The following is a 25,591-nucleotide window of genomic DNA, read 5'->3' on the forward strand; positions in this document are numbered from 1 at the left end:
ATGCGTTCAGGTGTCCTCACACACACAGGGAGGGGCTTTACCAGGACGGCCTTGGAAGAAACTTTGCGTTTCTTACCTAATAACTTCAGGCCTTGGTTATCTTAACAAGTAACATCTGTGTATTAGAACTTGGCGAACAGTAAGTGACCTGGCAGGCCAATCCTGGGAGACTGGGGGTTCAGAGAACAGTTTCCTATAACTCCTCAATTTTTCTGTATTGCTGAGATGAGTCAGGATGACCTGAGAGTAGCCAAAACATTGAAATGTATATAACCTATATAACCAGTAAGATCGATACCTATTTTTTTTTTTAAACGCACATACAAACAAGCCCTCCAAATACAGGTCAAGTTTAGAGTTACAATATGACATTTTTGGCCCAAAGAGACGAGCACATTGCTCAAGAAGCCTGGAAGCCCTGGGGTGGGAAAGCGACACAGGTGTTTGGTCCAGTTTTTGGAATTGGTCTGCTCTAGACAGAAAAATGGCTAGGGGCAGAAGGGGGGTAAGGGTAGAAACAGAGGTGAGGGTAGAGCTGTAGGGACAGGTAGAGGGAGAGTGAGGTGAAGAAAGTGTCAGGGTTACAGAACACTGAACGTCAAGTTCAGGTTTAAGGAAATGAGGTCAGAGCGCAACCACAATCCGGCTGCTGCAGCCCAGAAGGCAGAGATGGTCTGTGCAGAGCTCTGCTCTACTCTGCTTAGAGTCTGCAGTATTTTAAACATTCTTAAGAATCAAGCTTTTTCATCATTTGCCTTTTAATCTGGTCCCACACTGGCCACCACCTACACTAAGTACCAGTGCTACCACCACAAACAGCTTTAATCAGAGAACAGAAGGACATAGTCACATGAAAGGGAAACGGCCTCACATTGAGAGAAAGCACTTCTGAGAACCAAGAGCTAGAGAGAGAAAGGAAGAGAACCCCTCAGATCCAGACAGCCACCAGGGCTTCAAAATCTTACTTACTTTTCTATCAAATCCAGGGTGACTCCAGGCACCAGGCTGACACACTTCTGCATGCAAAACCTGTAGAGAAAGGAAAGAACGTGAGTAGCGTGAATGGAATATGTAATGAAAAAGCAAAGGGCCATCGGCAAAGGTAGCATTTAAAGGTGAGGTTAGGAACAGCCACGGTAAACAAATAGACTCTAATTACAGCTGGATTTAAGAAGAAAATCTAATTGCCAGCTGGTGAAAGGTGCGAGACTCCAGCACCGCATCCATGAGCTGCCTGCAAAGGAAAGGAGTCTGTATGCAGACTCAGTGAAGCTCATCCCTGGAGACAAGCTCTGAGATGTGACATAAAACAAGGCTTCCAAACTCAATCATGGGAGGCAGCCTGGACTTTTCTTTTTCCTACTTCAGAAGGTGAGCTGGGGGTGTTGGAGACGCAGGTGAAAAACCTGGAGGCACACACAAGGAGCCGGGAGAAGATGAAGGACCACGGACCCAATGACACTGTGTTAGCCATCACAAAGTCAGGGGGGGTCAGAGCTCAGAGACTTAACATCTGCAGGCAGATCCACTCTCTAGGGCAAGAGCAGAATGGACAAGATCGGCCTCACCTGTGCACCCTGACAGAGGGCAGGAAACCATCTTTCCTTTCTCCTGTCAGGGCTATTGACACAGCAGGGCAGAATCAATGGCAATGTTGAGAAAAAAGGCAAGTGGATGTTTCTAGCAGGAGAAATGTAAATGCTTGATTTCTCCATGCTTAAAATTAAGATCAAGTTGTCCCCTTCAAGCACAGCAGCAGGCAAACAGCAAATACAGATGCTCCCTGATGTAAGAGGGTTTGAGTAGCAAATTGTCACCTTATTTGCAATAAGCATGCAGTACAAACTGTACTTAGAATTTTGAATTCGGATCGTAACAGGTACTTAAAACTGCTTTGCTGCAAAGCACTGACTTCTTAGTTGGGCCCAGGAATTAACCAAAAGCAGGAAAAGAGCCTGGCATCTGCTCCATTTTGTGTGTCTCTGCTCTAAGCCATTCTCTCTGCAGTCACTTTGCAATCACCTTGGAATCCAGCAAGGACAGGACTGATCAATAACAGGTTTACAGGGAAGGATGGAAAAAAACTGCCCCCAAGAAAAGACACAGCAGAGACCTGCAGGACAGACCACCTGCGGGGCCAGGACACGTGCTTGTCGCTCACGGATGACAGTGATAATAAACTCTCCTCCAGAACCTGCCCCAAAGAAGGGCTGAGCCAACAATCTGCCCAAACATACCAGGACTGCTCAGGAATAGCCCCTCTGTCTTCCGTTGTCTACCTAAGCCTAGAACGCATGCCTGGCTGCCCGGGCCCAGTCCCCTTTTCTGAGCTTCACTGAGCTCTCTTCTTTTCCAGGCAGACAGGTGAGGGCTCCTCCCGATGAGTGAAACCAGGAGTCAGGCCTGGCATTGAAAGTCCAGCTCCGCCATCTTTCCCTGGCTTGGCGATAGGCAGCTAATGCCTTCCTTCCTTCCTGTGGAGCTGAGCAGCATGGGCACCCTCTGAGGTGGGAGCAGCTGGCCACAGCAGCTGGCACCCCCGTTCTAGAAGGTGCACGGGGGCGTGGCAAAGCAAGCCTGTCAGCCTGGGCGGGAGGCTTGTATGCATCTCCCACTTAGGATGCCTTACTTAAAGATGGGGTGATGGAGCATTTACAAAACTTATCGCTGCTGGGCCCTGAGCTCTGGTCAGGGGACTAGTACAAGCACCTGGGGACAGCCAGGGGACAAACGGCAGGGACTGCTTTGTGGAGCACCAGGGCTGGGAGGGTATAGACAGCAGTGGGTTAGGAGCAGGAGAGACACAAAGGAGGGAAAGTTCCAGACCAGAAAGACAACACTTGGTCACACACACAGTATGTGGTCCCCCCGGGCAGCCTCTGGGGAGACGCAGGGGAGAGCCGGCTGCCCAGAACCCGGCACAACCACCATGCCTTCATGCCTCCAGAAGCAAGGCCCAGCGTGGCCAGCAGAGAGAAAAAATGGGTTTTGGTGTTGGTGGCAGCACCTAGTGCTTCACTGTACCAAGGCCCACGCCCGTCCTGCGGGCCTGGCACACGGCGGGCTCGTTGCTCCAGCCCCGGCAGGGCCAGCGCGGGGATGGGAGCGCGGGGACGGGGGCGCGGGGACGGGGGCGTGGGGACGGGAGCCGGGCCAGGGCACGGTGGTCGCGATCTCTAGGTGGAGGAACATACTCTGCCAGCAGTGGCTCTCCAGGTCTGAGCCTTCCACAAGCCCTGCAACTTGTTTGTTTCTTCATCCATAATGTACTTATCGACTGGGATTTCTGGAGTTCAGTAATGACAGAATTATTTGTATCAGACTAATCCTTTTGCCAATAGCAATAATAAACTGAAAGGAATAAAAAAAACAAAACCTGCCATTTGAAAATAACAAAGACCAAACAGACGGAGGCAAGACTGGCAGGACTGACCCTAGTAAAGGAGAAAGAATCTCTGGACGAGTCACGGCGGATGCACCCACAACTCACAGGGCACAGGGGGCTGGGGACCACGTACTACACAGAGCCAGCGCGCAGTCTTTCTGCATGGAGTCAGAGATCAAGATAAATGGCAGATGGCCTCAGAAAGGAGGAAGCACTAAGATCTGCATGCAAACCTTTCTTAAGCCCCCAGATGAGCTGCAAATCAGATACAGGGCATAACTCCAAGACTGCCCCCTTTCATGGAGGACACCCCAAAGAATGAAAATGTCCAGGAGACTACAGCTTCTGACAGTGAGAAGGTGGGAGGGAGGTTAAGTCCTGTCAAAGGAGAGCCTGGGGAAGCCCTGGGCTTTCACGGATGCTCACAAGCCAGATTCTAGGATACAGAGCCACACCATGGACCAGAGACCAGCCGGTCTACGACCGAGCCTCTGCACACCCCTCTGCCTTTGAGGAGCCCAGAGGAAGTCCAGGAATAAGGTGGATAGTGGGTTTAGTGATACTTGTTACACTACAAAGTAAGTTTTAGCCAAGTACTTAAAATCAAGCCAACTATGGCTAGTGTGGCGTGAAGCAAGAGCAAGGTGAGCCCAGCTCTGTGGTCCGTCCCCTGGAGAGGCTGGGCACTCTGGGAGGCTCGCCGAGTCCCGCGCTGCTATGCTTGTCCCTTTCTGCACTCTGAGCCATTAGCATGCGTCATTGTCCGTGTCTGCACACGGACCCTGGCACAGCCATCAGGCTCCTGGCAGCCAAGCGCTCACCTGTGCTGCATACCACGGTAGAGCAGGTGAGCTGGTGCACCTGCAGAATAATGCGAGGCCTTCCGACCAACGTCCACATGGAGAGCCGAGCCCTGCCAAGTCGGAAGGGACACTGCGGCCCCTCCCCTGCAGACATGGGCGCCGTGACATTTTCGGTATTGATTTGAGTGTGTGTATCATTTGGGAGTCAGCCCTTTGGCTCAACACTCACGTTCTCGTTAATAGTCACTGGATTTTATTGGGTTCTTTCTGCAACGCTGATATTCAGATCAGACATAAATAATGTAAATTTGCTTTCCTTCAGGATACACACACACACACACACACACACACCTTTCATTTCGTTTTTTCCATCTAATCATTATATCGACCAGCGTTTCCGGAACACATCCTGCAATAATTGAGCTGGTCCTAATTACAACGGAGGAGAGCCCGTGCTGCGGGTACTGCGGGTACTGGGTGACTGCCAGGCAAGGAGGAAACTCCTCCGAAGCCAAGGAAGAGCTCTGCCGACTTCTTCACCAGTTTTCATAGAACTTGACCTACAGCGATGACTTGGCTGGCAGTGACCCCCTCTGGAGGCTTAGGTAGAGAGAGGACTCTGGGTTTGAGGACAGTTTCGGATACATAGTAAGATTGTCGCAAAGAGCATTAGAGAAGCAATGAGAAAACAAAGATAAGTTATTACTGGATGGCCTGGTAGGAACGATGGCCCTGCCCTGCACGGCCTCCCCGGTCAACATTTACGAGTCATTTAACACGTTGTAGTTGACTAATCCTTGATGCGGACCCATCTGTCTCGAGTGTGATGCATGTGTATGCGCTGAATCTGTCAGGTCTGGAATGTTCCAGTTATAGTAACTCTAAAAATACAGGGAGCTTATACTTGTTGAAATATGGCACACTCTTAAATATTGTTTCGTTGCCACTTGTTCTTTCAAAATAATTGTCGGTAAGATCCCTCATTTGCTTTATTGCTTGTACATCTCATTATTTTTCATTACTTTCCATTTCCCAGAATACCTATTCTACCAACGAGTGATTTTAAAGTCACTTAAATTTTGCAACTAAATTATCTGATTTCCTAAAGTTTTCCTAGTCTTCATTAGTTCTCTGCTATTCTTTGGCCTTGTCAAGGCTTACTTTTCTGCTTCCGCACAGACTCCCGTTTTCTCACTTCAGAGAGGAAAGACAAAGCAAAGGCTAAACCTCGCTTCTGCTTCCGATCTAACCAGCGCCTTCTCCCAGGCTCTGTGCTGTGTTACGAAAGAACCCTCGCCCCTCGATGCGTGCTGTCCTCCGGCTCCCCCGGGATGAAGGACTGGCGGGCGCAGCACAGCGTGTCTCCGGCTCATGCGGAGCCAGCCCACCAGCCCAGCTCCACTGCTCTGGAGAGCACCAAAGACAGTGAGGGGGGCCGTGCCTCCCTCGGCTCTATGGCCAGTGGGAAGGATGTGAAGTCACTGTCCACTTGCTCCCTTCCTGTCCCACCTTGGGCCTTTCTGTGCTTTGGCCCATTGGGTCGCAGATGTGGCAGAAACGCTTCAGAATTTGGTAGCGCCTTATGGACACTACTGCCCACTTCTAGCCACCACTAAATGTCTTTCGCTCAATTTGGCCAGTTTTGTGGGGCCATCTGACATCCCAGTATCCTCCAGTGGTTCAGTTCTGGCCCTGCTGGGAGTGCGCAAGGCCCCGGGGCACGGGCTCAGGAGCCGGTCGCCGTCCCGTGCACCCATGCTTCCCGGCCGCTGCCGGAGGGGCGGCCGGAGGTCAGTGCAGGTCCGGTACCAACCCGGAGGTCTCAACCCCTCCTGGAGGGCTAGTGGAGGCCTCACCACATCAGCCTCAGGCACTGGCCGTGGCTCTGGCGCTCAGGCGTGGGCTGGGGGATCTATCTAGAGTTCTCATTTTTCCTTGGACTTTCTGGTGGCATGCGCCCCGAAGCTGAGGGAGTCTCATCCCTGGAGACTCTACTGTGCAACAAGCCAGGGGCCATGGTGGAAACTTCTTTTTTCTGCCTGTGGATTTTTTAAAATCTTATTTTATTGTAAAGATGCTGTACAGAGGGTTACGGTTACCTGGGGAAGGTAATGAGTACCTTTCTTGTGGAGCATTGTTACCCCTCCGGGATACTGATTAGATCACACTCCCTGTGGGTTATGGAGCAAGTGGCTCTTCCAAAGGCTCCTCCAGCGGAACAACACGCTCTGCTTTCTGCTCTCCGCCCCAGCAAGTGAGGATGGACAGCCCCAGGGTGGGACTCTGCTCTTCCAGCAGGAAAGTCTAGGAGCTTCCTGGGCTTGTGGAGAGGATTGCCATTCTCTCCCTGCTGTTCCCAGCCATTGCCAGACCTATGATGTCACAGTCCCCCGGGTGTCGGGCTCCTTCCTCACAGCCCAGCTTCTCCATGGGGGCCTGCTCCCGCCGCCCGGCCACCGGCACTCCTTCTGGATCTGCCAAGGCTTTCCAGGTGGTTTTTACAAGATGAACTTTTCTAAACACAGGTGAAAGAGTAGAGGCATACGTAGACAAAGACAAGATGACATGGGACAAAAAGTGCTCTGCTCCCTGTTGGCACCTGCTAGTGACAGACTGTTGAACACTTTGTTCAGGGCTGGGAGGGCATCTCCCTGGTAGAGGGCTTGTACACACCTGAGGGGACCTACGTTCCATCCCCAGCACTGAAAACTTCGGGAAGTGTTCTGAGTCACAGAGCCTCTCCTCATTGTGCCTTTGCGCTGCACTTCCCCCGTGAACGCTGATGAACGCTTTTTACATCTGTGGACTGACCATGCTGAAGTGTCTGCTCGAATCTTCTTACACACTGTCAAATGGTTCTGTTTTCTTGTTGCTGAGCTTGGAAGGTTTGTCACATATTCTAGGACAAGTCCTGTCCTGTGATTTGCCAGTATTTTCTCCCAGTCTGGCAAAGTCAAGGTTTTGACAAAATCCATTTTATTATCATTTTCTCCCATGGAATGATCTCTATGAATGTCTAATAACGCGTTTCCTAGTCTTTTATTTCTCCACTGAAAGACAACACTGGGTTATTTTTTACCCTTGGGTCTACAATCCAGCTTGCATCAGATTCTGTGTAAGGTGTGGCTCTCTTCTGTTCCACCAACCGCTGCACTGGTCCTCTGCCTTGGTCCTGCATGTGCACCGCAAGTCTTTAACTGTATTAGTGATGTCTTCAGATTCTATTCTTCCAAAATTACTTAGGTAATCGAATTTATTTACCTTCCTGTAAGATACTAAAATCAACATGTCAATCTGCTTAAAAGCCTGCAGGGATTTTAATTGGATTGCACGGAATCCATAGATCAATGTGGTGAAAACTGCCATCTTAATGCTAACGAGCCTCCGACTCAGACGATTTCTCCATTAATTTGAACACTTAGATCTACTTCTTTACTGGGTGTTTCTGTAGTCGTTGGCACACAGGCCTCCCCCATTCTTTGATAGAGATATACACTTGAGCATTTTCATGTTCTAAGTGTTGTTGTTGTGTGTGTTACCATGCTATGACTCTTGAGGATCTAAGCAAGTTGATATTTTAATTATGATCAAGAGAACTGTGCTGAGGCAGAATGAACTCCTTCTGAGATTTATCTTGTAACCAAGCTGCAGCTGAGCCCAGAGGCTGGGTGACAGTCTCCTTGACAACCGGCTGACTGACAACTGTGCACTCACATGCAAATAAGGTATGTTGTCCCAGACCTTTTCCTCTAAAACTGGCATCTGGAAGCTGAGATAATCCACCTTCTGGGACTGTAAATACTGAGCTTTCAGACCGACACTTGAGACACATCTCGCTGTGACTCCTCGCTGCAGACACCCTCCCTGAAAGAGGACTGGTGGTGTGGCCTTGCAGAGGGAACGGCTCTTAAGACTTCAGAAGCAGCTCGATGCCATCTTGGACCCACATGAGTGCCACTTGCGAGGGGTCATTTGGACAATTTCTTCCATGGCCTTGGTTCATTTTTAGCACACTGATGGAGTTATTTTCTTTTGGATACTATGTCCATATACATACTTCTTTAGCTTATTGCTTATTCTGCCTTTGTGTGTACTGCAGCAAACCAATTCATTCAAAGTCTATCTGTGCCTCACTTGACTTGCCATTTGAGGAGAGCTACTCAACATCATCTTTGAGGTCCAAATGTCACAGGTATGGGGAACTGGAAGGACATACGGAAATATAATTGATTTTTATGTTGGTCTTTCTTTCTACAATCTTGCTAGTTGTAAAAATGCTTTGTAGATAACAATGGATTTTTTAGAGACAATTTTCTGCAAATAAAGATGGCCTTTCAGTATTTACATTTTGCATTTCTTCCTTTGCTTTTTGGAAATGGAATGCTGAGCAGCAGTATAGACATCCCTGCCTTGTCGAGATCTTAGTGGGAAGAGAGATGACTCAGTTCCTTCTTCACTGAGGATATGGGCTGAAAGGCTCTACATACAGACACTATCCCAAGGTTGCTGAGTTTTAGACAAGGATGGATACTGAAATTGTCATCGTGTGTGTGTGTGTGTGTGTGTGTGTGTGTATTATTAAGTTTTCTTGAATGTGTTAATATAGTGAATACCACTGGCTTATTTCTGAGTGGTGAGCCAACCTTGCATTCCAGGGATAGACTTTACTTGGTACACATTTTCCAGTTTCTTCACTGTGGAATGACAAATGCACCTTTGTTCTTTACCCACAGCTCCTCGCACAGACCCTTAAATATGAGTGATAAGAACACAGTGTCCTTTTTATTGATATTAAGCCTCTAAGACCTCACCTAAGTTTATGTTAATGAGCAGGCTCAGATGGGGCACTCAGATGACTTTAGGATGGGGCTGGTAGGTAGGCAGAAAGCCCAAATCTGTGAGTGAGGGTTATCTCTTGAGCACATTGAGAGGTGGATAGGTAGAGATTGAGATCGTAGAAACTCTTGAAGAGTAAACAGTACACGTCTTGCCTATCCCAAACTACTGTCTATGATTAGGGTATATTCTTCCAGCTCTGAAAGTACAAAAGGGGTAAGAGCCACCGCCTCAAATCTTTACTTCCATGTCTTACACATAGAGAAAGAAATCTTTTTCTCGCTTTCTCTACTTTATCTTATTATACTAAAATCAGACCTTGCTAAGACTTCAACAAACAACAACTCTCAAGCAGGGATGTTCTAGAGCTTCTGGGTGGGCAGAAGCCCCCTCCTCAGCTCTCCTTGTCAGTCTAGGGTGTGGTGGGCTCAGGCAAAGGTGGAGGCAAAGGAGAGGACAAGGCCCTGGAAACTCATTCAAGCCCTGACTCCAGGTCTCCAAAGGCCTGCTCATGTACATCTTCAGGCAGTGGTACCTGTGTCCGGGAAGAGCCTTAAGATGCACCTTCAGTGAAAGATGCTGCAGACAGCCGCCTCCCACCGGCTGGCACATGAGGTTTCTGGAGCTCAGCTGATGAATGTGTCACTGACACTTCAGCAAGTTGGTTTACTTTAACCTAGTCATTCTGAATTTAAAGCAAGGAAAGGTTGGGCTTTACTCTTCCCTAAAAAAATAAAAATAAACACATCTTAGCAATAAATACCCCATTAAAACCATAACAAGCAAATTCTTTCAACTCTCCTATCAACCAAGTCTGAAATAGAGAAGAGGACCACACAACGCCAGTCTGCCGGTCATGGGGCATTTGTAACCACAGTGAAAAGCAAGCATGCCTTTTGGTATTCCTTAGAAGAACAAGGACAGAAGACTTTCTTAAAGTGCAGTAAAACCGAAAGCCACTGTTTTGGACCAAGTGCTCACAAAGACCCCAACGGCGCAGACTAAGCATCAAAACGGAGGCACTGAGGCTAAAACTCCACTCCAGCAACCTGAAACTGAGTTGTTTACTTGACCTTCCAGGAAACCTGGAGAAATGAGAGCCACAAGTTCTCCCAGCAGGCTGCTTATGATCTGCAGGACAACAAAGTTCTCTGCTTGCTTTGATCCTGATACAAGAAAGGTAACCTGAGGGCAACCAATCATTTCTCTATTTTTCTGACTTCTATCCCTGTCTTACAAGGAACACTGAAATGACCAATTTGTTCTTTGTTTTTGCTTTTTGCAACTCGTTTCAATCTATAAAACCAACCTCTTCTGCTCAGCTCACTGGAACACAGCTTCCAGTTTATGGAATGAAGTGCTATCCAATTTGAAAACAAAAAATAAAGTCAACAAAGATCTCTAAGTTGTTGTCATTTTGCCCTCTGACACTAATTTGTGAATTTCTGTCACCATTTTTTAATGTACAGAGTAACTTCTTCTATTTTGCAGCTTCTAGGCCAAAAATCAGGACAAGATGCATGTGAGGCACCCAATTTCTCTTTCACTGAAGCCTTGTCTACAGAAGCAAGAGAGCTGCAAGAAATGAATCATTTCATTAGTAAGAGAGACACAGCTGAGTCAAAAGCCGAGCTTCTGCCAGATGATGGAATGAATGCGCTGACTGACCGCTCTGCCCCGTGCTGCAGCGCTGTGTTGATGGAATGGGCTCTGCTCTGAGCTACTCCATGGTGTACAGAACGGTCGCCTGCAGGCTGTCCTCTGTCCTGAATGACTCCATTTTACTAAACAGCAGTTCACCCCATTTTGCAGTCCAAGTGCTGAAGCAAAATGTCTCTACATCTTGTTTGTGCAAATAAATAACTACCACTTGTCCAGTGGTAGTAGGCATGGACTGATAATAACTTATGTATAACAGATAAAATACTACTACCTATGAACTTACCATATTAAACCAGGGACATAGGAAAGTAGCAAAACTGTATCAGAGAAACAATGACTAAGCATACTGAACATAACAGACCAAGGGATGATGCAGACCCCTCACCTGATCACATAAAAGGCTGGACACACATTGAGGTACAGTGGCACCTACTGACCCACCACAGGATGGGCAGGTGATGAACTTCCAACTCTGTCCTCACGGCTTTCTCTGAGCACAAAACCCCTACTTGACTTGGCTCACTTAAATTGCCAGTGCGGTTCCTCCAGACCCTGAAAGTCTGGGCTGGTTTGTACCTAAAACTAGTCAAATGCTTTGGCATCCTTTACGTTAATACCACCTGCTGTGACTTTCTTTGTTTTGGGCCTATAGAAAGGAACTTTATTGTTTTTGTCCTTGGTTTTGGGGGCTTGAACACCGGCCTGGGCGCTGTCCCTGAGCTCCTTTGCCCGAGGCTAGTGCTTTGCTTTGAGCCACAGTACCACTTCCAGCTTTCTAAAGGTTAATTGGAGATAAGAGTCACAGACTATCCTACCCAAGATAGCTTTGATCTCAGCCTCCTGAGTAGCTAGGACTACTGGCAACCCAGCTTTAGAAAGAAAATTTTAAACCTCACAGTTACTTTAATTCTTTCTTAGCCTTTTGGTAACCCATAAATTATACTGTATGCAATGTGCTACATGATCTCAGAGTTAATATTAATAAGTACAATAGGAATGAAAGAGCCTATGATTAACAGTGGCCAGGAAAACCAAGTGAAACAGCAGTACTTGGTGAACTGAGTCAATAAAATTGATGCAGCCTGTGAATTTATTGTTACTATATAAATTCTGACATAGTGGAAAGGCACACCTGTCTATGTTTCTAACATGGCTTGTTGATGACAAGCCCTGAGCCAGATCCTGGCCAGAAAGGAGAGAGGGCTCTGTGGACTTGCTGGTTCGGGACCAGCTAGTTGAAAATGGAATCGCCTGGCCGGGTGGGAAGGTGCCAACTGCAAGAGTGTGTCATTTTGGTTTGGAAAACAATGAACTAATAAGACACTTTGCTCACATGGAAAATGTTGTCTTCTTTCTTTTTTAACTGCATGTAAGAATATTGGAGGGGGGGTCATGTCTGTCATTTACTAGAGGACCACAGAAACAGAATGACAATTGGATTAACAATAATAAACATAGATGGTCTATATATGGGGTTCGTTTGATCATTCTCTCAAGCACTGTTTAGAACAGTTGGGAATCTACCTTAATAAAGAGAAAAGAAAGAGATGGTGACCTACAGGGAGAGAAACAGGGAAGAGAGGGCCGGCAGAGGGACTCAGCGCCGTGAATCAGTGTTGGGAAGATATTGGTGCTTCTAATTCTTCAACACATCCACCTGTGAGGAACGCCAGGCTTTCAAGGGAGGTCCCTGATCTCTTCCCCTTACTCCCACTGTCCCTGAGATTATTAGTAGCTGGTTCTAACTTGTGACTGGCGAGAAGAAAACCAACCCTTCTTCCTACGACAGTGCCTTCAGTGGAGGTAATTCGGCCTCCAGGCTGAGCACAGGGTGCAGTGGAAGGGCCTGCTTACAAGAAGCGCCACTTTTTCCATGCAGAATCCAGCTGGTGTGGGGCTGCTTCAAATTCCCCACGCTCCTCAGACTGACTGAGATCTCAGTGTTCTCATCTAATACACTAAAAGAACAAAGATTGTGTTTATACTACACATCAACAAAGACTGCAAGTGGATAAGTAGCAAATTGCTTGGGGGAAGCCAAATAGTGAAGAAGACGGACAGTCCCAGAGGACTGCCCAGCACAGAGCTCTGACCCTGTCCCCCAGTACTCCACAGGACCACAGGAGACTGCTCTTTCTAATGGAGGGTGCTACCTTAATAATGGCTACCAGGCAGTGGCAACCAAAGCAATGTACTATAAAGAGGAAGTGGTGCAGCTCGCAGAAGGGAGCGTCACACTAAACAGACCTGTGTTTTCACACACAGAGCCAGGCACTCACTGGCCGCTGTCTAGGATGTCGTTATGCTTTACAGCAGACCCCTAAAACTCAGGGGTTTGTTTGTTTTGTGGCTTTTGATTTTTGGTTAGTTTTTGTGCTGGTCCTGAGGCTTTAACTCATGGCCTGGGTGTGCGATCCTTGAGGTGTTGTGCTCGAGACTAGTGCTCTACCACTAGAGCCACAGCTCCACTTCTGGCACTTTGGGAAGCAAATTGGAGATTAGAGTCTCACAGACTTTCCTGCCTGGGTTGGGTTCAAACTATGGTTCTCAGAACTCAGTCTCCTGAGTGGCTAAGATCACAGGTGTGAGCCACCTGCACCCAGCAAAACTTACTTTTGTTAAAGAGATACACAATTTTATTAAATCCCAAAGATCCTAATACTTCAATCACAATCCTTACTACTTAAATCCTGAAGATCCCAATACTTCAATCACAATCCTTACTACGTAACCTGAAGATCCCAATACTTCAATCAACCACAATCCTTACTTCTGCTCATCCTTACTACTCTCCTTTCCCGGCTGATGACTTCCTCTTGCATGCCGCACCCTAGCCTTCTTACTCCAAAGCTGCTGTCTGGGTGATGCGGGCCAGAGGCGGCTGCAGCGGCGCTGTGTCCCCACGCCCCACTCTCCATCACCTCCATAGAGCCAGCCCTGCGTGTGACACAGCCAGTGGCCGAGGAGAGTTGCACAGCGCTCAGGCTTTGGGCCGGCTGCCTCTCACTGTCATTCTGGAACCCACCAGTCCCCATTAGAGGCACAGAGACGGTGTCACCGCGGAGTTCGGGAGCTGCTGCGCGACTTGTGGCCCAAAGCTAAGCCTGACTTTCATCTAAGAGAATTTCAACAGTCCTGGGAACCAAATGAGCCATGGAGAAACGCGGACCCTCAGCTGCTCAGACACCAAGCCCTCCGCAGGCCGAGAGAGGAACGCAGATGCTCAGATGCTGATCCTCCTCCGTCGGCCAGTCAGCCTCTCTCTGTAAGGAGACTCGTGAATGCTGAGGGTCACGACAGAAACCTAGCTGGTTTATCCAAGTGTGGATCACTTAAAACCAACCTCCAGGCATCCCTCTTGGAACAGGCTCCCATGGGTCTCACAGAAAACGCCAAATATCCCAGCTGCTCCAAGTCGCAGGAGGGAGACAGCACGAACTCTACTCTCACAATCCTCCGGCAGAGGTTCTTTTTGTGAACATTTCATTTGTTTTAAACCTGGCTCTTCCTTCTTTCCTTCCTTTTCTTTTGCAGCACTGGGTCTCAATCGAGCTGCCACACGTGTCCCCCGAACGCCGGCACATGTCCGCTCCGGGGCTCCGCCCTCAGCCCGGGTAAAGCAGGAGCCTTCCTCGGTTGTTTCTCAGCTGCACAGAGGTAAGGGGAGGGCGGATGTGGGGCCGCCGTGGACCTGAGGCCCTGGCGATCAGACACAAAACGCAGTACTTTCATTTGCCAACTAAGAATTAATGAAGATGTTCATCTCTCCATTTTAGAACTCAATGAAACAAAAATCTGAAGCCTGCATGCCTCCCGAAGGCCCAGGACGCTTTGGGCCAGGGCGGCTGCCGCCATTCCTACTCCAGTCCTAAAGGAGGGGAAGGGCAGTTCCAACTACCCACAACAACCTAGGAGGCCGCCAGCCAGCTGAGAGCGGGCTCTACTCAGCCTCCCTCTGCTGACCCCTCCCCTCCCCCGGGGCTTCTCGGCAGCCCAGTAACGCCGCAGAGGGAGGGAGAGTGCCCCCAACACTTCTGTTCCTCAATAGCTCCCAGGTGATTTTCACTGCTTGTGAATGGAACATTTATCCATTATACGGTCTGATAAGTACTAGGTATTTCAGCGACTTTATGGCCCTGGACCTGACTTTCCAGACGCAGATGGACATGGGGATAATAACATTGCTGGTTAGAGGGTTCTGTAGGCAGCTCTGTCAGCAGCATGAAAAACATCTACCAGAGAAGACATTTTCTCAAGCAGGTAAAACCTGCAGTAACATCAAGAGAGAAGGCAGAGCCCAGGAGAGATGGAGGAGGCGGAGGCCGGAGGAGATGGAGGAAGCTAGCCCAGGAGCTTCCCAGGTTTGTGTAGATGACTGCCATCCTAATCGTGAAAGAACATTCTTTTCATGGTTTGGAGCATGTGAAAAATCATATGCTCTCTAGCTGGCAAGGTGGCTCATGCCTATAATTCTAGCTACTAGGGAGGTGGAGATGGGGAATCACAGATTGGAAGCTAGGACATAAGTAGTCAGTACTAGTGCCTTATACCTATAATCCTAGCTAATCACCATACCATCTCATTCAACTATTGAATAGCCTTAGACATTAAGCTTAGATGTACCTGTTCAGGCCAACTTACTAATGTGATCAGTGACTCTCTGGCTATTATTGTATGCCGTGTCCTGATGGAGCCAGCGCTGTGTCTTCCAAAGAAATCACACGGAGTCGTCCCCATGCATACACGCGATGGCTCTCTGAATGGTCTGTCCACTGTAATAGGCGGGATTAGGGACATTTTATCTTTGAAAATAAGGTAAGAATGTGCTGAAACTGACATGTGTATGATTTGGGGCCGTGGAATTAGTTTAAACTTTCACTAAAGAAGTTTGGTAACAGAGGTTGTGAGCTGCTCATCCCATCCCAGGAATGAAGATGTAACCCAAAACAAGAAGACCAACAGGAACCTCGCATCCAACTCAAACACCGACTCTACAGTACTATGGAGGTGCTTACGTAATATTGAATATTATGTAACATGAAACCTGAAGATGAAGTACAGGGTAGCAGTATAAAATGAGAGGGCCCGAGAGGGCAGACGCAGACCGAGGCAGTGGCTTACTAGGCAGGTGCTCTACACCACCGAGCCATGCCGCGTCCTGCTTTTGCTGGCTATTCTGTAAGGTAGGGTCTTCCTTCCTGCCCACGTATGTGCCTGGCTTCCCATCATTGCTTTCCTTCTTCCACTGAGATGGAGTAATTTGGACTTCACTGCCTGAGAGGGCCTACAACTTCAATCCTCCCAAGCTCAGCCTCCCACATAGTTTAGAAAGCACACAGCTACAGTATCAGAAGGAGTCACGTGACTTTTCACGGGATCTCATCTCAGCCTCAGCACCCCGAGTAGCCAGGATTACAGGTCTGAGCCTTGGGCACCCAGCAAGGAAGCCACACTTCAAAGAGAGCAGCCTTCCATGCCAGGGGGGTAGGACGGGGAAGGTGCGGTGCCTGGGGGACAGAGGGGCGGTCTGGTCCTGGATTCCTGCTAGCACCTCCGGTCCTGCCTGCGCTTCCCCGTGCCGCAGCGGCAGGCGGGCCACGCTCGGAGGCCGGGCTCCCACAGGGCCCGGTGTACGTCAGGCTGCAGCTCCGGGCAGCTGAACACGGAGCATCTGGTCCTTTGCCACTCGCACACTGCTGCCTCCTGAATTATGTCTGTTCTGGGTTATTAGCAAAAGCAAATGTGAAGCCATATGGGAAGTACCTTGTAAATTACAGAGTACTGCGCCGTGCTGCACGGGGGCTCGCACTCTGCTCACAGTTCCGCTCTCAAAGCTTTTCCTGTGTGGCCGCACTCATTATCTATTGCTGGGAAGCAGAGCCTCAGCCTCACACAATTATTGAGAAGCTAGCGATTGGCAAGAGACCTGTCTTGCTATGAAGACCAGATGGCATTCAGACCCCCGAGTCCCTGCTCTCAGACCGCAGTGCCTGGGTCCTGTTGCTAGCAGAGGCACCCATCGGCGCTCCCTGTGAGGGAGAGGTGGGAGCAGCAATGACGCTGGGGTGGCATCTGGGGCGTGGGCCCAGCCTTCCGGCCTGAGCACCACACTGCACACAGTGGGCCCCTCCCATCAGGAGCGGCCCACTGGGCCAGGGGCAGTCTACCTGCAGGACAGCACAGAGGGCACAGCACGGTACCACATCTGTCTTTCAGAAAAGGCAGTTTAACTGAGTGCCGGTGGCTCACGCCTGTAATCCTAGCTACTCAGGAGGCTGAGATCTGAGGGTCGCAGTTTGAAGCTAGCTTAGGCAGGAAAGCCCATGAGACTTATGTCCAAGTAATTACTCAAAGGCCAGAAGTGGAACTATGGCTCAAGTGGTAGAACACTAGCCTTGGGCAGAGACAGTGCCCAGGCCCTGAGTTCAAGGCCCCAAACTGGCACCGGGGAAAGGGAAAAAAAAAGGCAATTTACCTGCATCACCAGGTCAGCAGTGTGTCCCTGACAAGGCCACATCCCAGCCCTGCAGCCTGCCTGGCCTCCACTCACAGGGAGGCTGGATTCCAGAGGAGGCAGGACAAAGAGACGTCGGCACCAGCCCAGCGAAAGCTGAGCGGCTTGCCTGTGCACAAGCCAGACTGGCCGGGCAGTGGTCCTGCCCAGCCATGTCCCCGGCGTGTGCAAGGCCCTGTGGCTTGCACTGCTGCAAACCAGAGGTGCAAATCAAAATAAAGGGGGCGCTTGCCACAAGCTTCAAGTCTGACGATTGGCATGGGAGTGAGAAAGAAGAAGAGAAACTGCCCCATGAAAGGAAGAGACGGCCACCCCTCTTCTACTCCAGGGCTTTGTTTTCTATTTTCATTTTATTTACTTACTTTTGTTTCTCCTTGCATTTCTATTTAATTAACTGGGGTAAGCAGCGCTGCTCCTGCTGGACGTGTGCTTGCATTGCCCAGGCCCTCTCAAGTGCTCACTCCTGCAAAGGAGCCTCCCACTCTCACGGCAGCCGGTGAGTCAGCCTTCCCAGACCCCCGGTTGCTTTGAGCCAACTCTGCCCAGCGTGGCTTCTTGATTAATTACTCACAACGGATCATGTTATCCTCAAATAAGAGGTGGGGAAAATTCCCCGGGCCCTCGGCTTCCTCCCATGGCGTAAGCACTCAGCAGCGGGCTGCTACGGTTCGGAGGAGCGCGACCCCGTGAAGTCCCCGAGTGCAGACGGAAGCCCTCACAGGGCCGTGTGGAGAGACAGGCCTCTGCGAGCAGACCAAGTCCCTTGGCAACTCAACCGTGCCCAAAGGGCTGCAACTGTTGACAGTCTCAGAGGAGAGGTGGAGGGCTCCGGCCTTCTGCCCGTGAGGACGCGGCAGGCAGCCCTCCCCTCTGGAGGCCTGAGACCAGTCTCTTCAGACAGGGCACCTGCTGCTGTCGGGCTTCTCCCTGGGCTTCTCAGCCTCCAGAACTGCTGTTCATCAACGGCTCCGTCTAGGGGGGCGAGCAGCAGGAGCCGACGAAGGCATGCATGCGATGTGATTCAGTGGCTCTGCACAGCACCTGCCACAACGCAGGTGTTGCCGACAGCAGCGGTCCACCTCTGAGCGCCTACATCCAGGTCATCACCCTTGCCCTCATCCTCGCTGAGCCCTGCCACTGAGACACCAAGCCCCTACACACGACCCGGGCACGAGTGTCTCGTGCCGCGTGCCCGCAGTATAAAGGTACTTGCAGTGAAGGTATTCTGTCTCTAAGTCAGGAGCCTCTCCTCGCTCTCCTCTGTCTGTGGAATACTAGTGACAGTGTGCACCTCTCCCTTTAACCTCAAGACAGAAACCGATCTCATGGAGCTTTACTGTTTACATGCTCGCTGGCCACCCGGGACAGAATAGGTATTCAAGAGAAATGGTCAGCCGGGCACCAGCGGCTCACACCTGTAATCCTAGCTACTCAAGAGGCTGAGACCTGAGGACTGTGGTTCAAAGGCAGCCTGGACAGATGAATCTGAAAGAGTCTTCAACTAACCACCAAAAAGCTAGAAGTAGAGGTTTGGCTCAAGTGGTAGAGAGCCAGCTTTGAATGAAAAGCCAAAACGAGAACAGGCCCTCAACCAAGATCTGGTAGCAGCACCAAAAAGTAAAATAAAAGGAATCAATTCTACCACAGAATAAGCAAGTACCAGGCTGCTACCTGATAAAAACCTTCTTTGGCGGTGGGGGGGGAGGGAGGGGGAGAGGGCTGGTCCTGGGACTTGAACTCTGGGTCTGGGCGCTGTCCTTGAGCTCTTGTCGCTCAAGGCCAGTGCTCTACTACTTGAGCCACAGCACCATTTCTGGCTTTCTTCAGTGATTAATCAAAGATAAGAATCTCATGGACTTACTTTCCTGCCTGGGCTGGCTTCAAACTGCAGTTCTCAGATTTCAGCCTTCTGAGTGGCTAGGATGATAGGCCTGAGACACCAGCGCCCAGCAAAGGAGAAGCTTACACCTGAAAGCCAGGATTAATGTCCAGTACAGTACAGTGGGCTGTAAACTCTGTTTCAACAATTCTGCACCAAGTGTATGGACATCAGGAGCACAGCAGCTGCATCCCCTGCATTGCTCTGCGCCCCTTAGAAACAATGCTGGCAGCTTGGTGACACCATCTGCGTGGTCAGCGTGACAACACCTACACTCTGGCAGTCGGAAGATGCAATCCAAGAAGCACACCAATTCAACCTCAGCATACATGAAAGGAGAAGGAAAAATGATTTCGGCAACACATGCCCAGAGGTGCTGAGATCCGGTGACATTATTATTTACACAAAGGTCACAAATGTCTATTGTTAAAGATGCAAACACATGCATCACAATTTTTAATGTAACATGAGAATATCACTGGCAGAGTTTTAGGAATGCGTTTACTTAGGTAGAGAAATCAGGCAAGAGGTCAGGCTCCCATTAAAACGCCTAGAAGTTTAAAAAGAAGACGCAAAGAGGCAAGCAAGCAGCTCACATGGCTGTTCTACACCTGTGACACAGTTCAGCCCCTCTGCAGTCCAGATTTCAAACAAGCCCCGAGTCTAATTTCCATCATTGCTGACCGTATCAGCACAGTAGACAGCAGGAGACAGTAGATGTCTCCTACCAACCCTGGACAGTAAGGAGGCTGGGGACAGACACTACCCACACAACATTCATGACGCAGTGGCTGAATGCACAGAATCTGCATTCTCTGCTCTCGGCTCCTCTATGTTCTGTGTCCGCGTGCTCCCGCTGGGCAAGCCACACACGCACGCACTGACGCACAGCCACCTCTCTCAGAGGATGGACTTCTGGACGCACTATGCTGCCCACTGAGAGACAGAACATTGAGGCAATGTGGTTCCTAGTGCTGTTAGATCAACACTAGACAAGAGAAAATGCAAGCCAGTGGAAAATTACCAGAAAACCTGTAAGAATCAAGATGAGCCAAAAATAAAAAGGCAAGCTGTCCTGAACCCATTAAAAACTGCTTTGAGCTGGGCACCAGTGGCTCATGCCTGTCATCCTAGCTACTCAGGAGGCTGAGATCTGAGGATTGCAGTTTGAAGCCAACCTGGGTAGGAAAGTCCGTGAGACTCTTATCTCCAGTAAATTACTCAAAAAAAACAGAAGTGGCGCTGTGGCTCAAGTGGTGAAACAGGCACCTTGAGCAAAAGAAGTTCAGAGACAGGGCCCAAGCCCAGAGTTCAAGCCCCAGGACTGGCAAAATAATAGATAAATAAATAAAACAAAAAACAAATAGCTTTGAAAAGGGGGGGGAAGGTTATAGAGGGGGTGAATACAATTAAATGCATGGAAATATCACAATGAAACCCTCTTTACAATGAAGATATGCTCATAAAAGTGTTAATAAAAACAGATACATTCTGTTAATTTATTTAGTTACTTAGGGAAATAAAACTGATTTTCAACAGTCCTAGGTACCTAACATTTGGTCCGTTCAGTCTATATTTAGGCAGTAAACTAGCAGACATTATTTCTTCCCTTTGATCATAATTTGATGACACTGAGCCCTGTGGCCATATTTTAATATAATCATTTGACACTAGGTAAAAAATAAGGAGATCAACTTTTACTATGCTTCGTGGCATTTCACAAAGGCTTGTTGGCGTCCTGTTTCATCTGTACAGCTTTTAAGATGGCAATGCCCAGAGCAGGGCACAGTCTTTCGTTTGTAGAGCGGCGGATCACCTCTGGGCTGCGCCTGCCACCTCTGTGCGCCCACACCTTCCGATGCCCCTAACTGCCCATAGTTCTGGAGGCTGGAGGTGAAGACAAAAGCAGGCCTGGACTCCGATGATGGCACCTCCTGTCTCCATGGCGGCTCTGGTGAGGATGGGTGGTGATGGGGGGCGGCGCCTCGCGCCCTTCTGCCACACCCAAACTACCTAACCTGTGCCTTCGGGTGCTCTCAAGCAGTGTGTGCGTACACCGAAAACGCTTGTAATTTTTGCGCTTAAATTACAAAAAGTATTGTGCTATAAATCTAATCCTGACTTTTACTTTTTCACCCAATGTTTTGCATTTAAAAACACTTAAATCAGCTTTAATGAGGAACAATTTGCATACCACAAAACACACTGTCTTAAGAACATACTTTGACAAATGTGTCTCGGTTACCGCCATCGCCAAAGCTTCATAGAGGACATTTCCACCATGCCAAGGACCCCCTCCCGCTGGGCACCCAGCCAGCAGTGCAGCTCTGTGCTGAGCCACCACGGGTCTGCCTTCCTGCCACGAGCCGACCCCCAGATCACTGTGAGTTGGCTTATTTTTTGGGGGGTGGTCCGGTCGTGGGGCCTGAACTCTGGGCCTGTCCCTCAGATCTTCACTCAAGGCGAGCGCTCTACCACTTGAACCACAGCGCCACTTCTAGCTTTTTTCTTTTTGCTTATGTGGTGCTGAGGAATCGAACCCAGGGCCTCTGCATGCAAGGCAAGCGCTCTACCACTGAGCTACCTTCCCAGCCCCCGAGCTGGCTTATTTTTATGTCTATCAAGGAACAGACATTTTTAGTTTCAATGAATTGTTTACCAGAGTTAAGTGGACTTGTACTATTATGTTTAAGAAGTCATAAACATACTCTCTTGTTTTGGTCTAGCTTTATAGCTTTACCTAGTATATGTAATAATGAACGTGTTGATTTTGCAGTACACATCTTCCTCTCTCCACCACAGCTTGGCACGCTCCCTTCCTAGGCAACACAAGGCCCATGTAGTAAAGGCAGTAAAGAATCAGCCTCCAACCCTCTCTATCTTGGGATGACACTCCTCTGGGGCAGCTACCACCATCTAAGACAACAGGAACCCCTTAAGAGTAAGCTGCAGGACCCTTATCTACAGCAGCCATCAATCCTAATCCACCATGATGAAGCCCCTGGCCCTCATGTCCAGACCAGGGCCCCTTACAGGCCCTTCTAAACCTCTTAGGTTATATGGGTCACCTCAGACAATAGCCGGCGCTTCTTCTCACTTCTCCCTTATGAGAAGGGATCTTGCCGGCCCCTTTCCTCTGTACCTGGATGTCTGCGTGGTTTTCTGGCAAAGTCCAGATAATCTAACACAAACCAAACCAACCAAAACTGAAACAATGAGTATACACATACTACACCACCACAGGTGCTCAGATCTTTGTTCAAGACAAACTGACATTGTGTGCAGATCTGATACGGTCACCACTGCACGGCCACATCTATGGAATTTTAGACAGGAAGTAATCTGCCTCTTCTGAACTGCCCTGGCCGCATCCTTGGCACCTCTATGTGATTTTTACAAAACCCTGGGCCTGCACCCAATCTGTAGTCAAGTTGAGGAGAATTAACGCTGGAAACTAGGAGCCTTTCAGTTGTTAGCTACAGTATATCCTCCGCTATTTATGTCTTTCACCTCTCAGCAATGTTTTAGTTTTGTGAGCACAGATCTTGCATATACTTATTCCCAATTAATTTTTAAAATAAATTTATTTTCCCAAGATGACCTTTCTGATCCCTTGTCCTAAACCCCAATAAAAAACAAATTAACAAAATAAATAAATAAATTTATTTCCCACTCCAGTGATGTCTGGGTAATTATCTTACGTCCTGGAAGTTTGCTAAAATGAGTTATTAGTTCCAGTGACTGCTGAGTTCTCATGTCTTTATATGCAATCATACTGTCTGTAAATACACGAGGTTTTATTTCTGTTTTGGCATTCAATGAGTCCCTCTCCGACCCCTAGTTTTATGGCAATGACTGGCTTCCAGAGCACCACTGAATAGGAATGGGGAGAAGCTTTCCCGTCCCAGGGAAAGGCTCCGCCCTGCACTGTTAAGTTCAGTGTTAACAGTGGATTGCTCTTCTCTGCTTACTCGCGTGCCCATGTGCGCATGTGTGCATGTGTGCATGCGGATGGCACATGCTTGTCAGGAACAGTATCCGTGGAGGAACAAGCTCAGTTCACTGTCCTCAAGGTCACCCTCCTACCTACCACTCTTTCCTCCTTTCTACCTCCCTTTGTCAAGAAGAAACTTCTTTCCTTGGGTAACAGTTATACATTCTAGACATATACTAGGTCAGTATCCTTGGATCTTGTATGTTCACACTCTAGTTCTTGCTTCTTCACCCCTCATTCTTCTTTCACTCTTTCCAGATCCACTCGTTCTGTGGGAATTCCTCCACCCATTCTCCTAGCTCTGATTTGTTTTGATTAATTTATGTCCATTATGCTGCTTCTCAATCTACCTCTTCAATCATATCTTCACACTCGGTACATCCAACAGAATGGTCTATTATTCATTCTTCTAATTCTCCTCTTGGCTAGTGTGGAGATGTCTTTTATCACAGAGTCAATTCTTTTTGCAAAGAAGAGGTAACACAGCTTCTTCCCACCCTTCTGAGCCCCTCACACAGCCAAGAAACTAAACCAACTAGGACATGAGGAGGACAGCCAGGTGCACGGCCAGAAAGCCGCCTCACACTGCTCTTGTCTGTGCTGAAGTCCTCACCTACAGCACAGACGCTGTTCCTGCCTCTGTCCCTGCCCCAGCGGGAACCCAACAACCTTTTTCCCTGAGCAAACTCCGTCTCACTCTGCCCTATGGGTCCTGGACAAGGACGAAGCCCAGAGATTGGAGTCAGCATGCTGGACCATTCCAGATACTTTCTTATAGTTATAAACGTGTGTGTGTGTGTGTGTGTGTGTACCTACCAGTACTGGGTTTGAACTCTTGTGTGTGTGTGTGTGTGTGTGTGTGTGTGTGTGTGTGTGTGTGTGTGTGTGTACATACCAGTACTGGGTTTGAACTCAGAGCCTTGTACTTTCACTCGGCTTATTTGATCAGGCTGTCATCTTACTACTTAAAACCATGCCTCCAGTTCTATGTTTTGCTGGTTAAATGCAGAAAAGGCTTACGAATATGTCTGGCTAGGCTGGCTTTGAGCTTCAATCTGCAGATCGTAGCCTGCTGAGGGGCTATGATTATAGGCATACACCACTAGTGCCTAGCTTAAATCTGATCATTTACATGCTAACTTTTTAAAAAGGAGCTTGATCACAGCACTTTACGATATCCTTATGAATTGAGTGCCCGTAAGGACACTGGGACAGTGAGAGCCACAGAGACAGAGAGTGGCAACAGCAGACTGCATAGCTCAGATGACTCCAAGAGTGAATGGAAAGCCATGGTGGTGTGCAAAGGACCAGAAGATGGCCAAGGCCTTAATGTGAAGATCTCTGGTGCTGGAGTCCTTATTCACAAGTGATTCCACAACCAAGGTCTGAGACAGAAAGTGCAGAGGGCTGTGGAAAGGAGGGCAGGCAGCCCTGCTTCCTAGGCAGCAGGAAGACAGTGCTGTGCGAGGATGGGGATCAGCTTTTTCAAAAAGGAGGTACACAAGGTGACAGTACATTGGGGTGGCGGGAGGGGTTGATGGGTAGGAAGTAATTCCCAGAAAACAGGTTTGGTTTTAGAAGACTCCTCAGAGAACAAACAGTTAACTACCACTTGATACTCCAAAAATTCATGTTTCCAAAGGTAACAAACTTACTGAGTCATCGAGAAAAACATCAAGCAAATGTCACAGCAGTGCCTGAAAGGAAGCAGGCACACACGCTGCTCGGCCTGGCCGGATAAGGATGGAGAGCTCCTTATCTCCGGCACATCAGGATACAGGCTCAGTTACCACCTCTTGCTGGTAACAGAGAGCAAAGCTTCCCATGCTGGCAAACACGCATTAACACTGCACCATTAACATTTAAACTCCTTGACGTTCCTCCACTTAATTGGAAGGGAGGAAATAGGTTCCTCGACCTCTCTTCAATCCAAAACAGTGTCTGTCATTTTCGTTACTGGACGATAGGACTGTGTGCTGCACCCTGTAATAGACATCCATCTCTTTACAGCAGGTCCCACGGCAAACAAAGCGCCCCTGGGTCCTAATTTTCAGTAGTTCACAAATAAGACCCATAATAAACTTAAAGCGGCATCATGCCGCTCAACCAAAGAAATAGAAACAGCCGGAGGGGAAATGGATCCGGGACTCTTACACTATATTGATACATAACGGTGAGCAAGGCAATTACTTATACAGAGTCATGTAATTGCTCATTTCAGAATTATTGAAATCAATTTCTGAAACTAAGAAAGACTAAGGCAAAAACGGAAAAAAAAAAAAAACCAGAGAGCAATGTCTTCCAATGATGACTTCATCAGCTCTTAGGGTTCATAAATACACTGGCCGACACGAACATATTTTGTATTTTTATAAAGCAAGACTCGATCAAGTCTACAAAACATCTAACAATTCTTTAGCATGTCTTCTACAACATCTGCTGGATTTCTCAAAGCCATCCAGGAACAAAGGGAGAAATGAAGCAGGGGAGAAGGGAAGGGGAAGGGGGAGGGGAGGGG

At 48.7% G+C, this 25,591-nt stretch overlaps 1 protein-coding gene across 1 annotated transcript in view; it reads right to left on the reverse strand.

Moving 5' to 3' along the window:
- The window catches only part of Rptor (regulatory associated protein of MTOR, complex 1), a 339,456-nt gene that overhangs the window by 131,001 nt on the left and 182,864 nt on the right, over nucleotides 1-25,591 (reverse strand). The window contains exon 7 of the mRNA XM_013036239.1: nucleotides 970-1,029. Within this exon, the coding sequence (XP_012891693.1) occupies nucleotides 970-1,029 (60 nt within the window). The remainder of the gene's footprint in view (nucleotides 1-969; nucleotides 1,030-25,591) is intronic.

This window comes from Dipodomys ordii, unplaced genomic scaffold, assembly GCF_000151885.1.
Source record: "Dipodomys ordii isolate 6190 unplaced genomic scaffold, Dord_2.0 Scaffold7, whole genome shotgun sequence".
NCBI classification, from domain to species: domain Eukaryota; kingdom Metazoa; phylum Chordata; class Mammalia; order Rodentia; family Heteromyidae; genus Dipodomys; species Dipodomys ordii.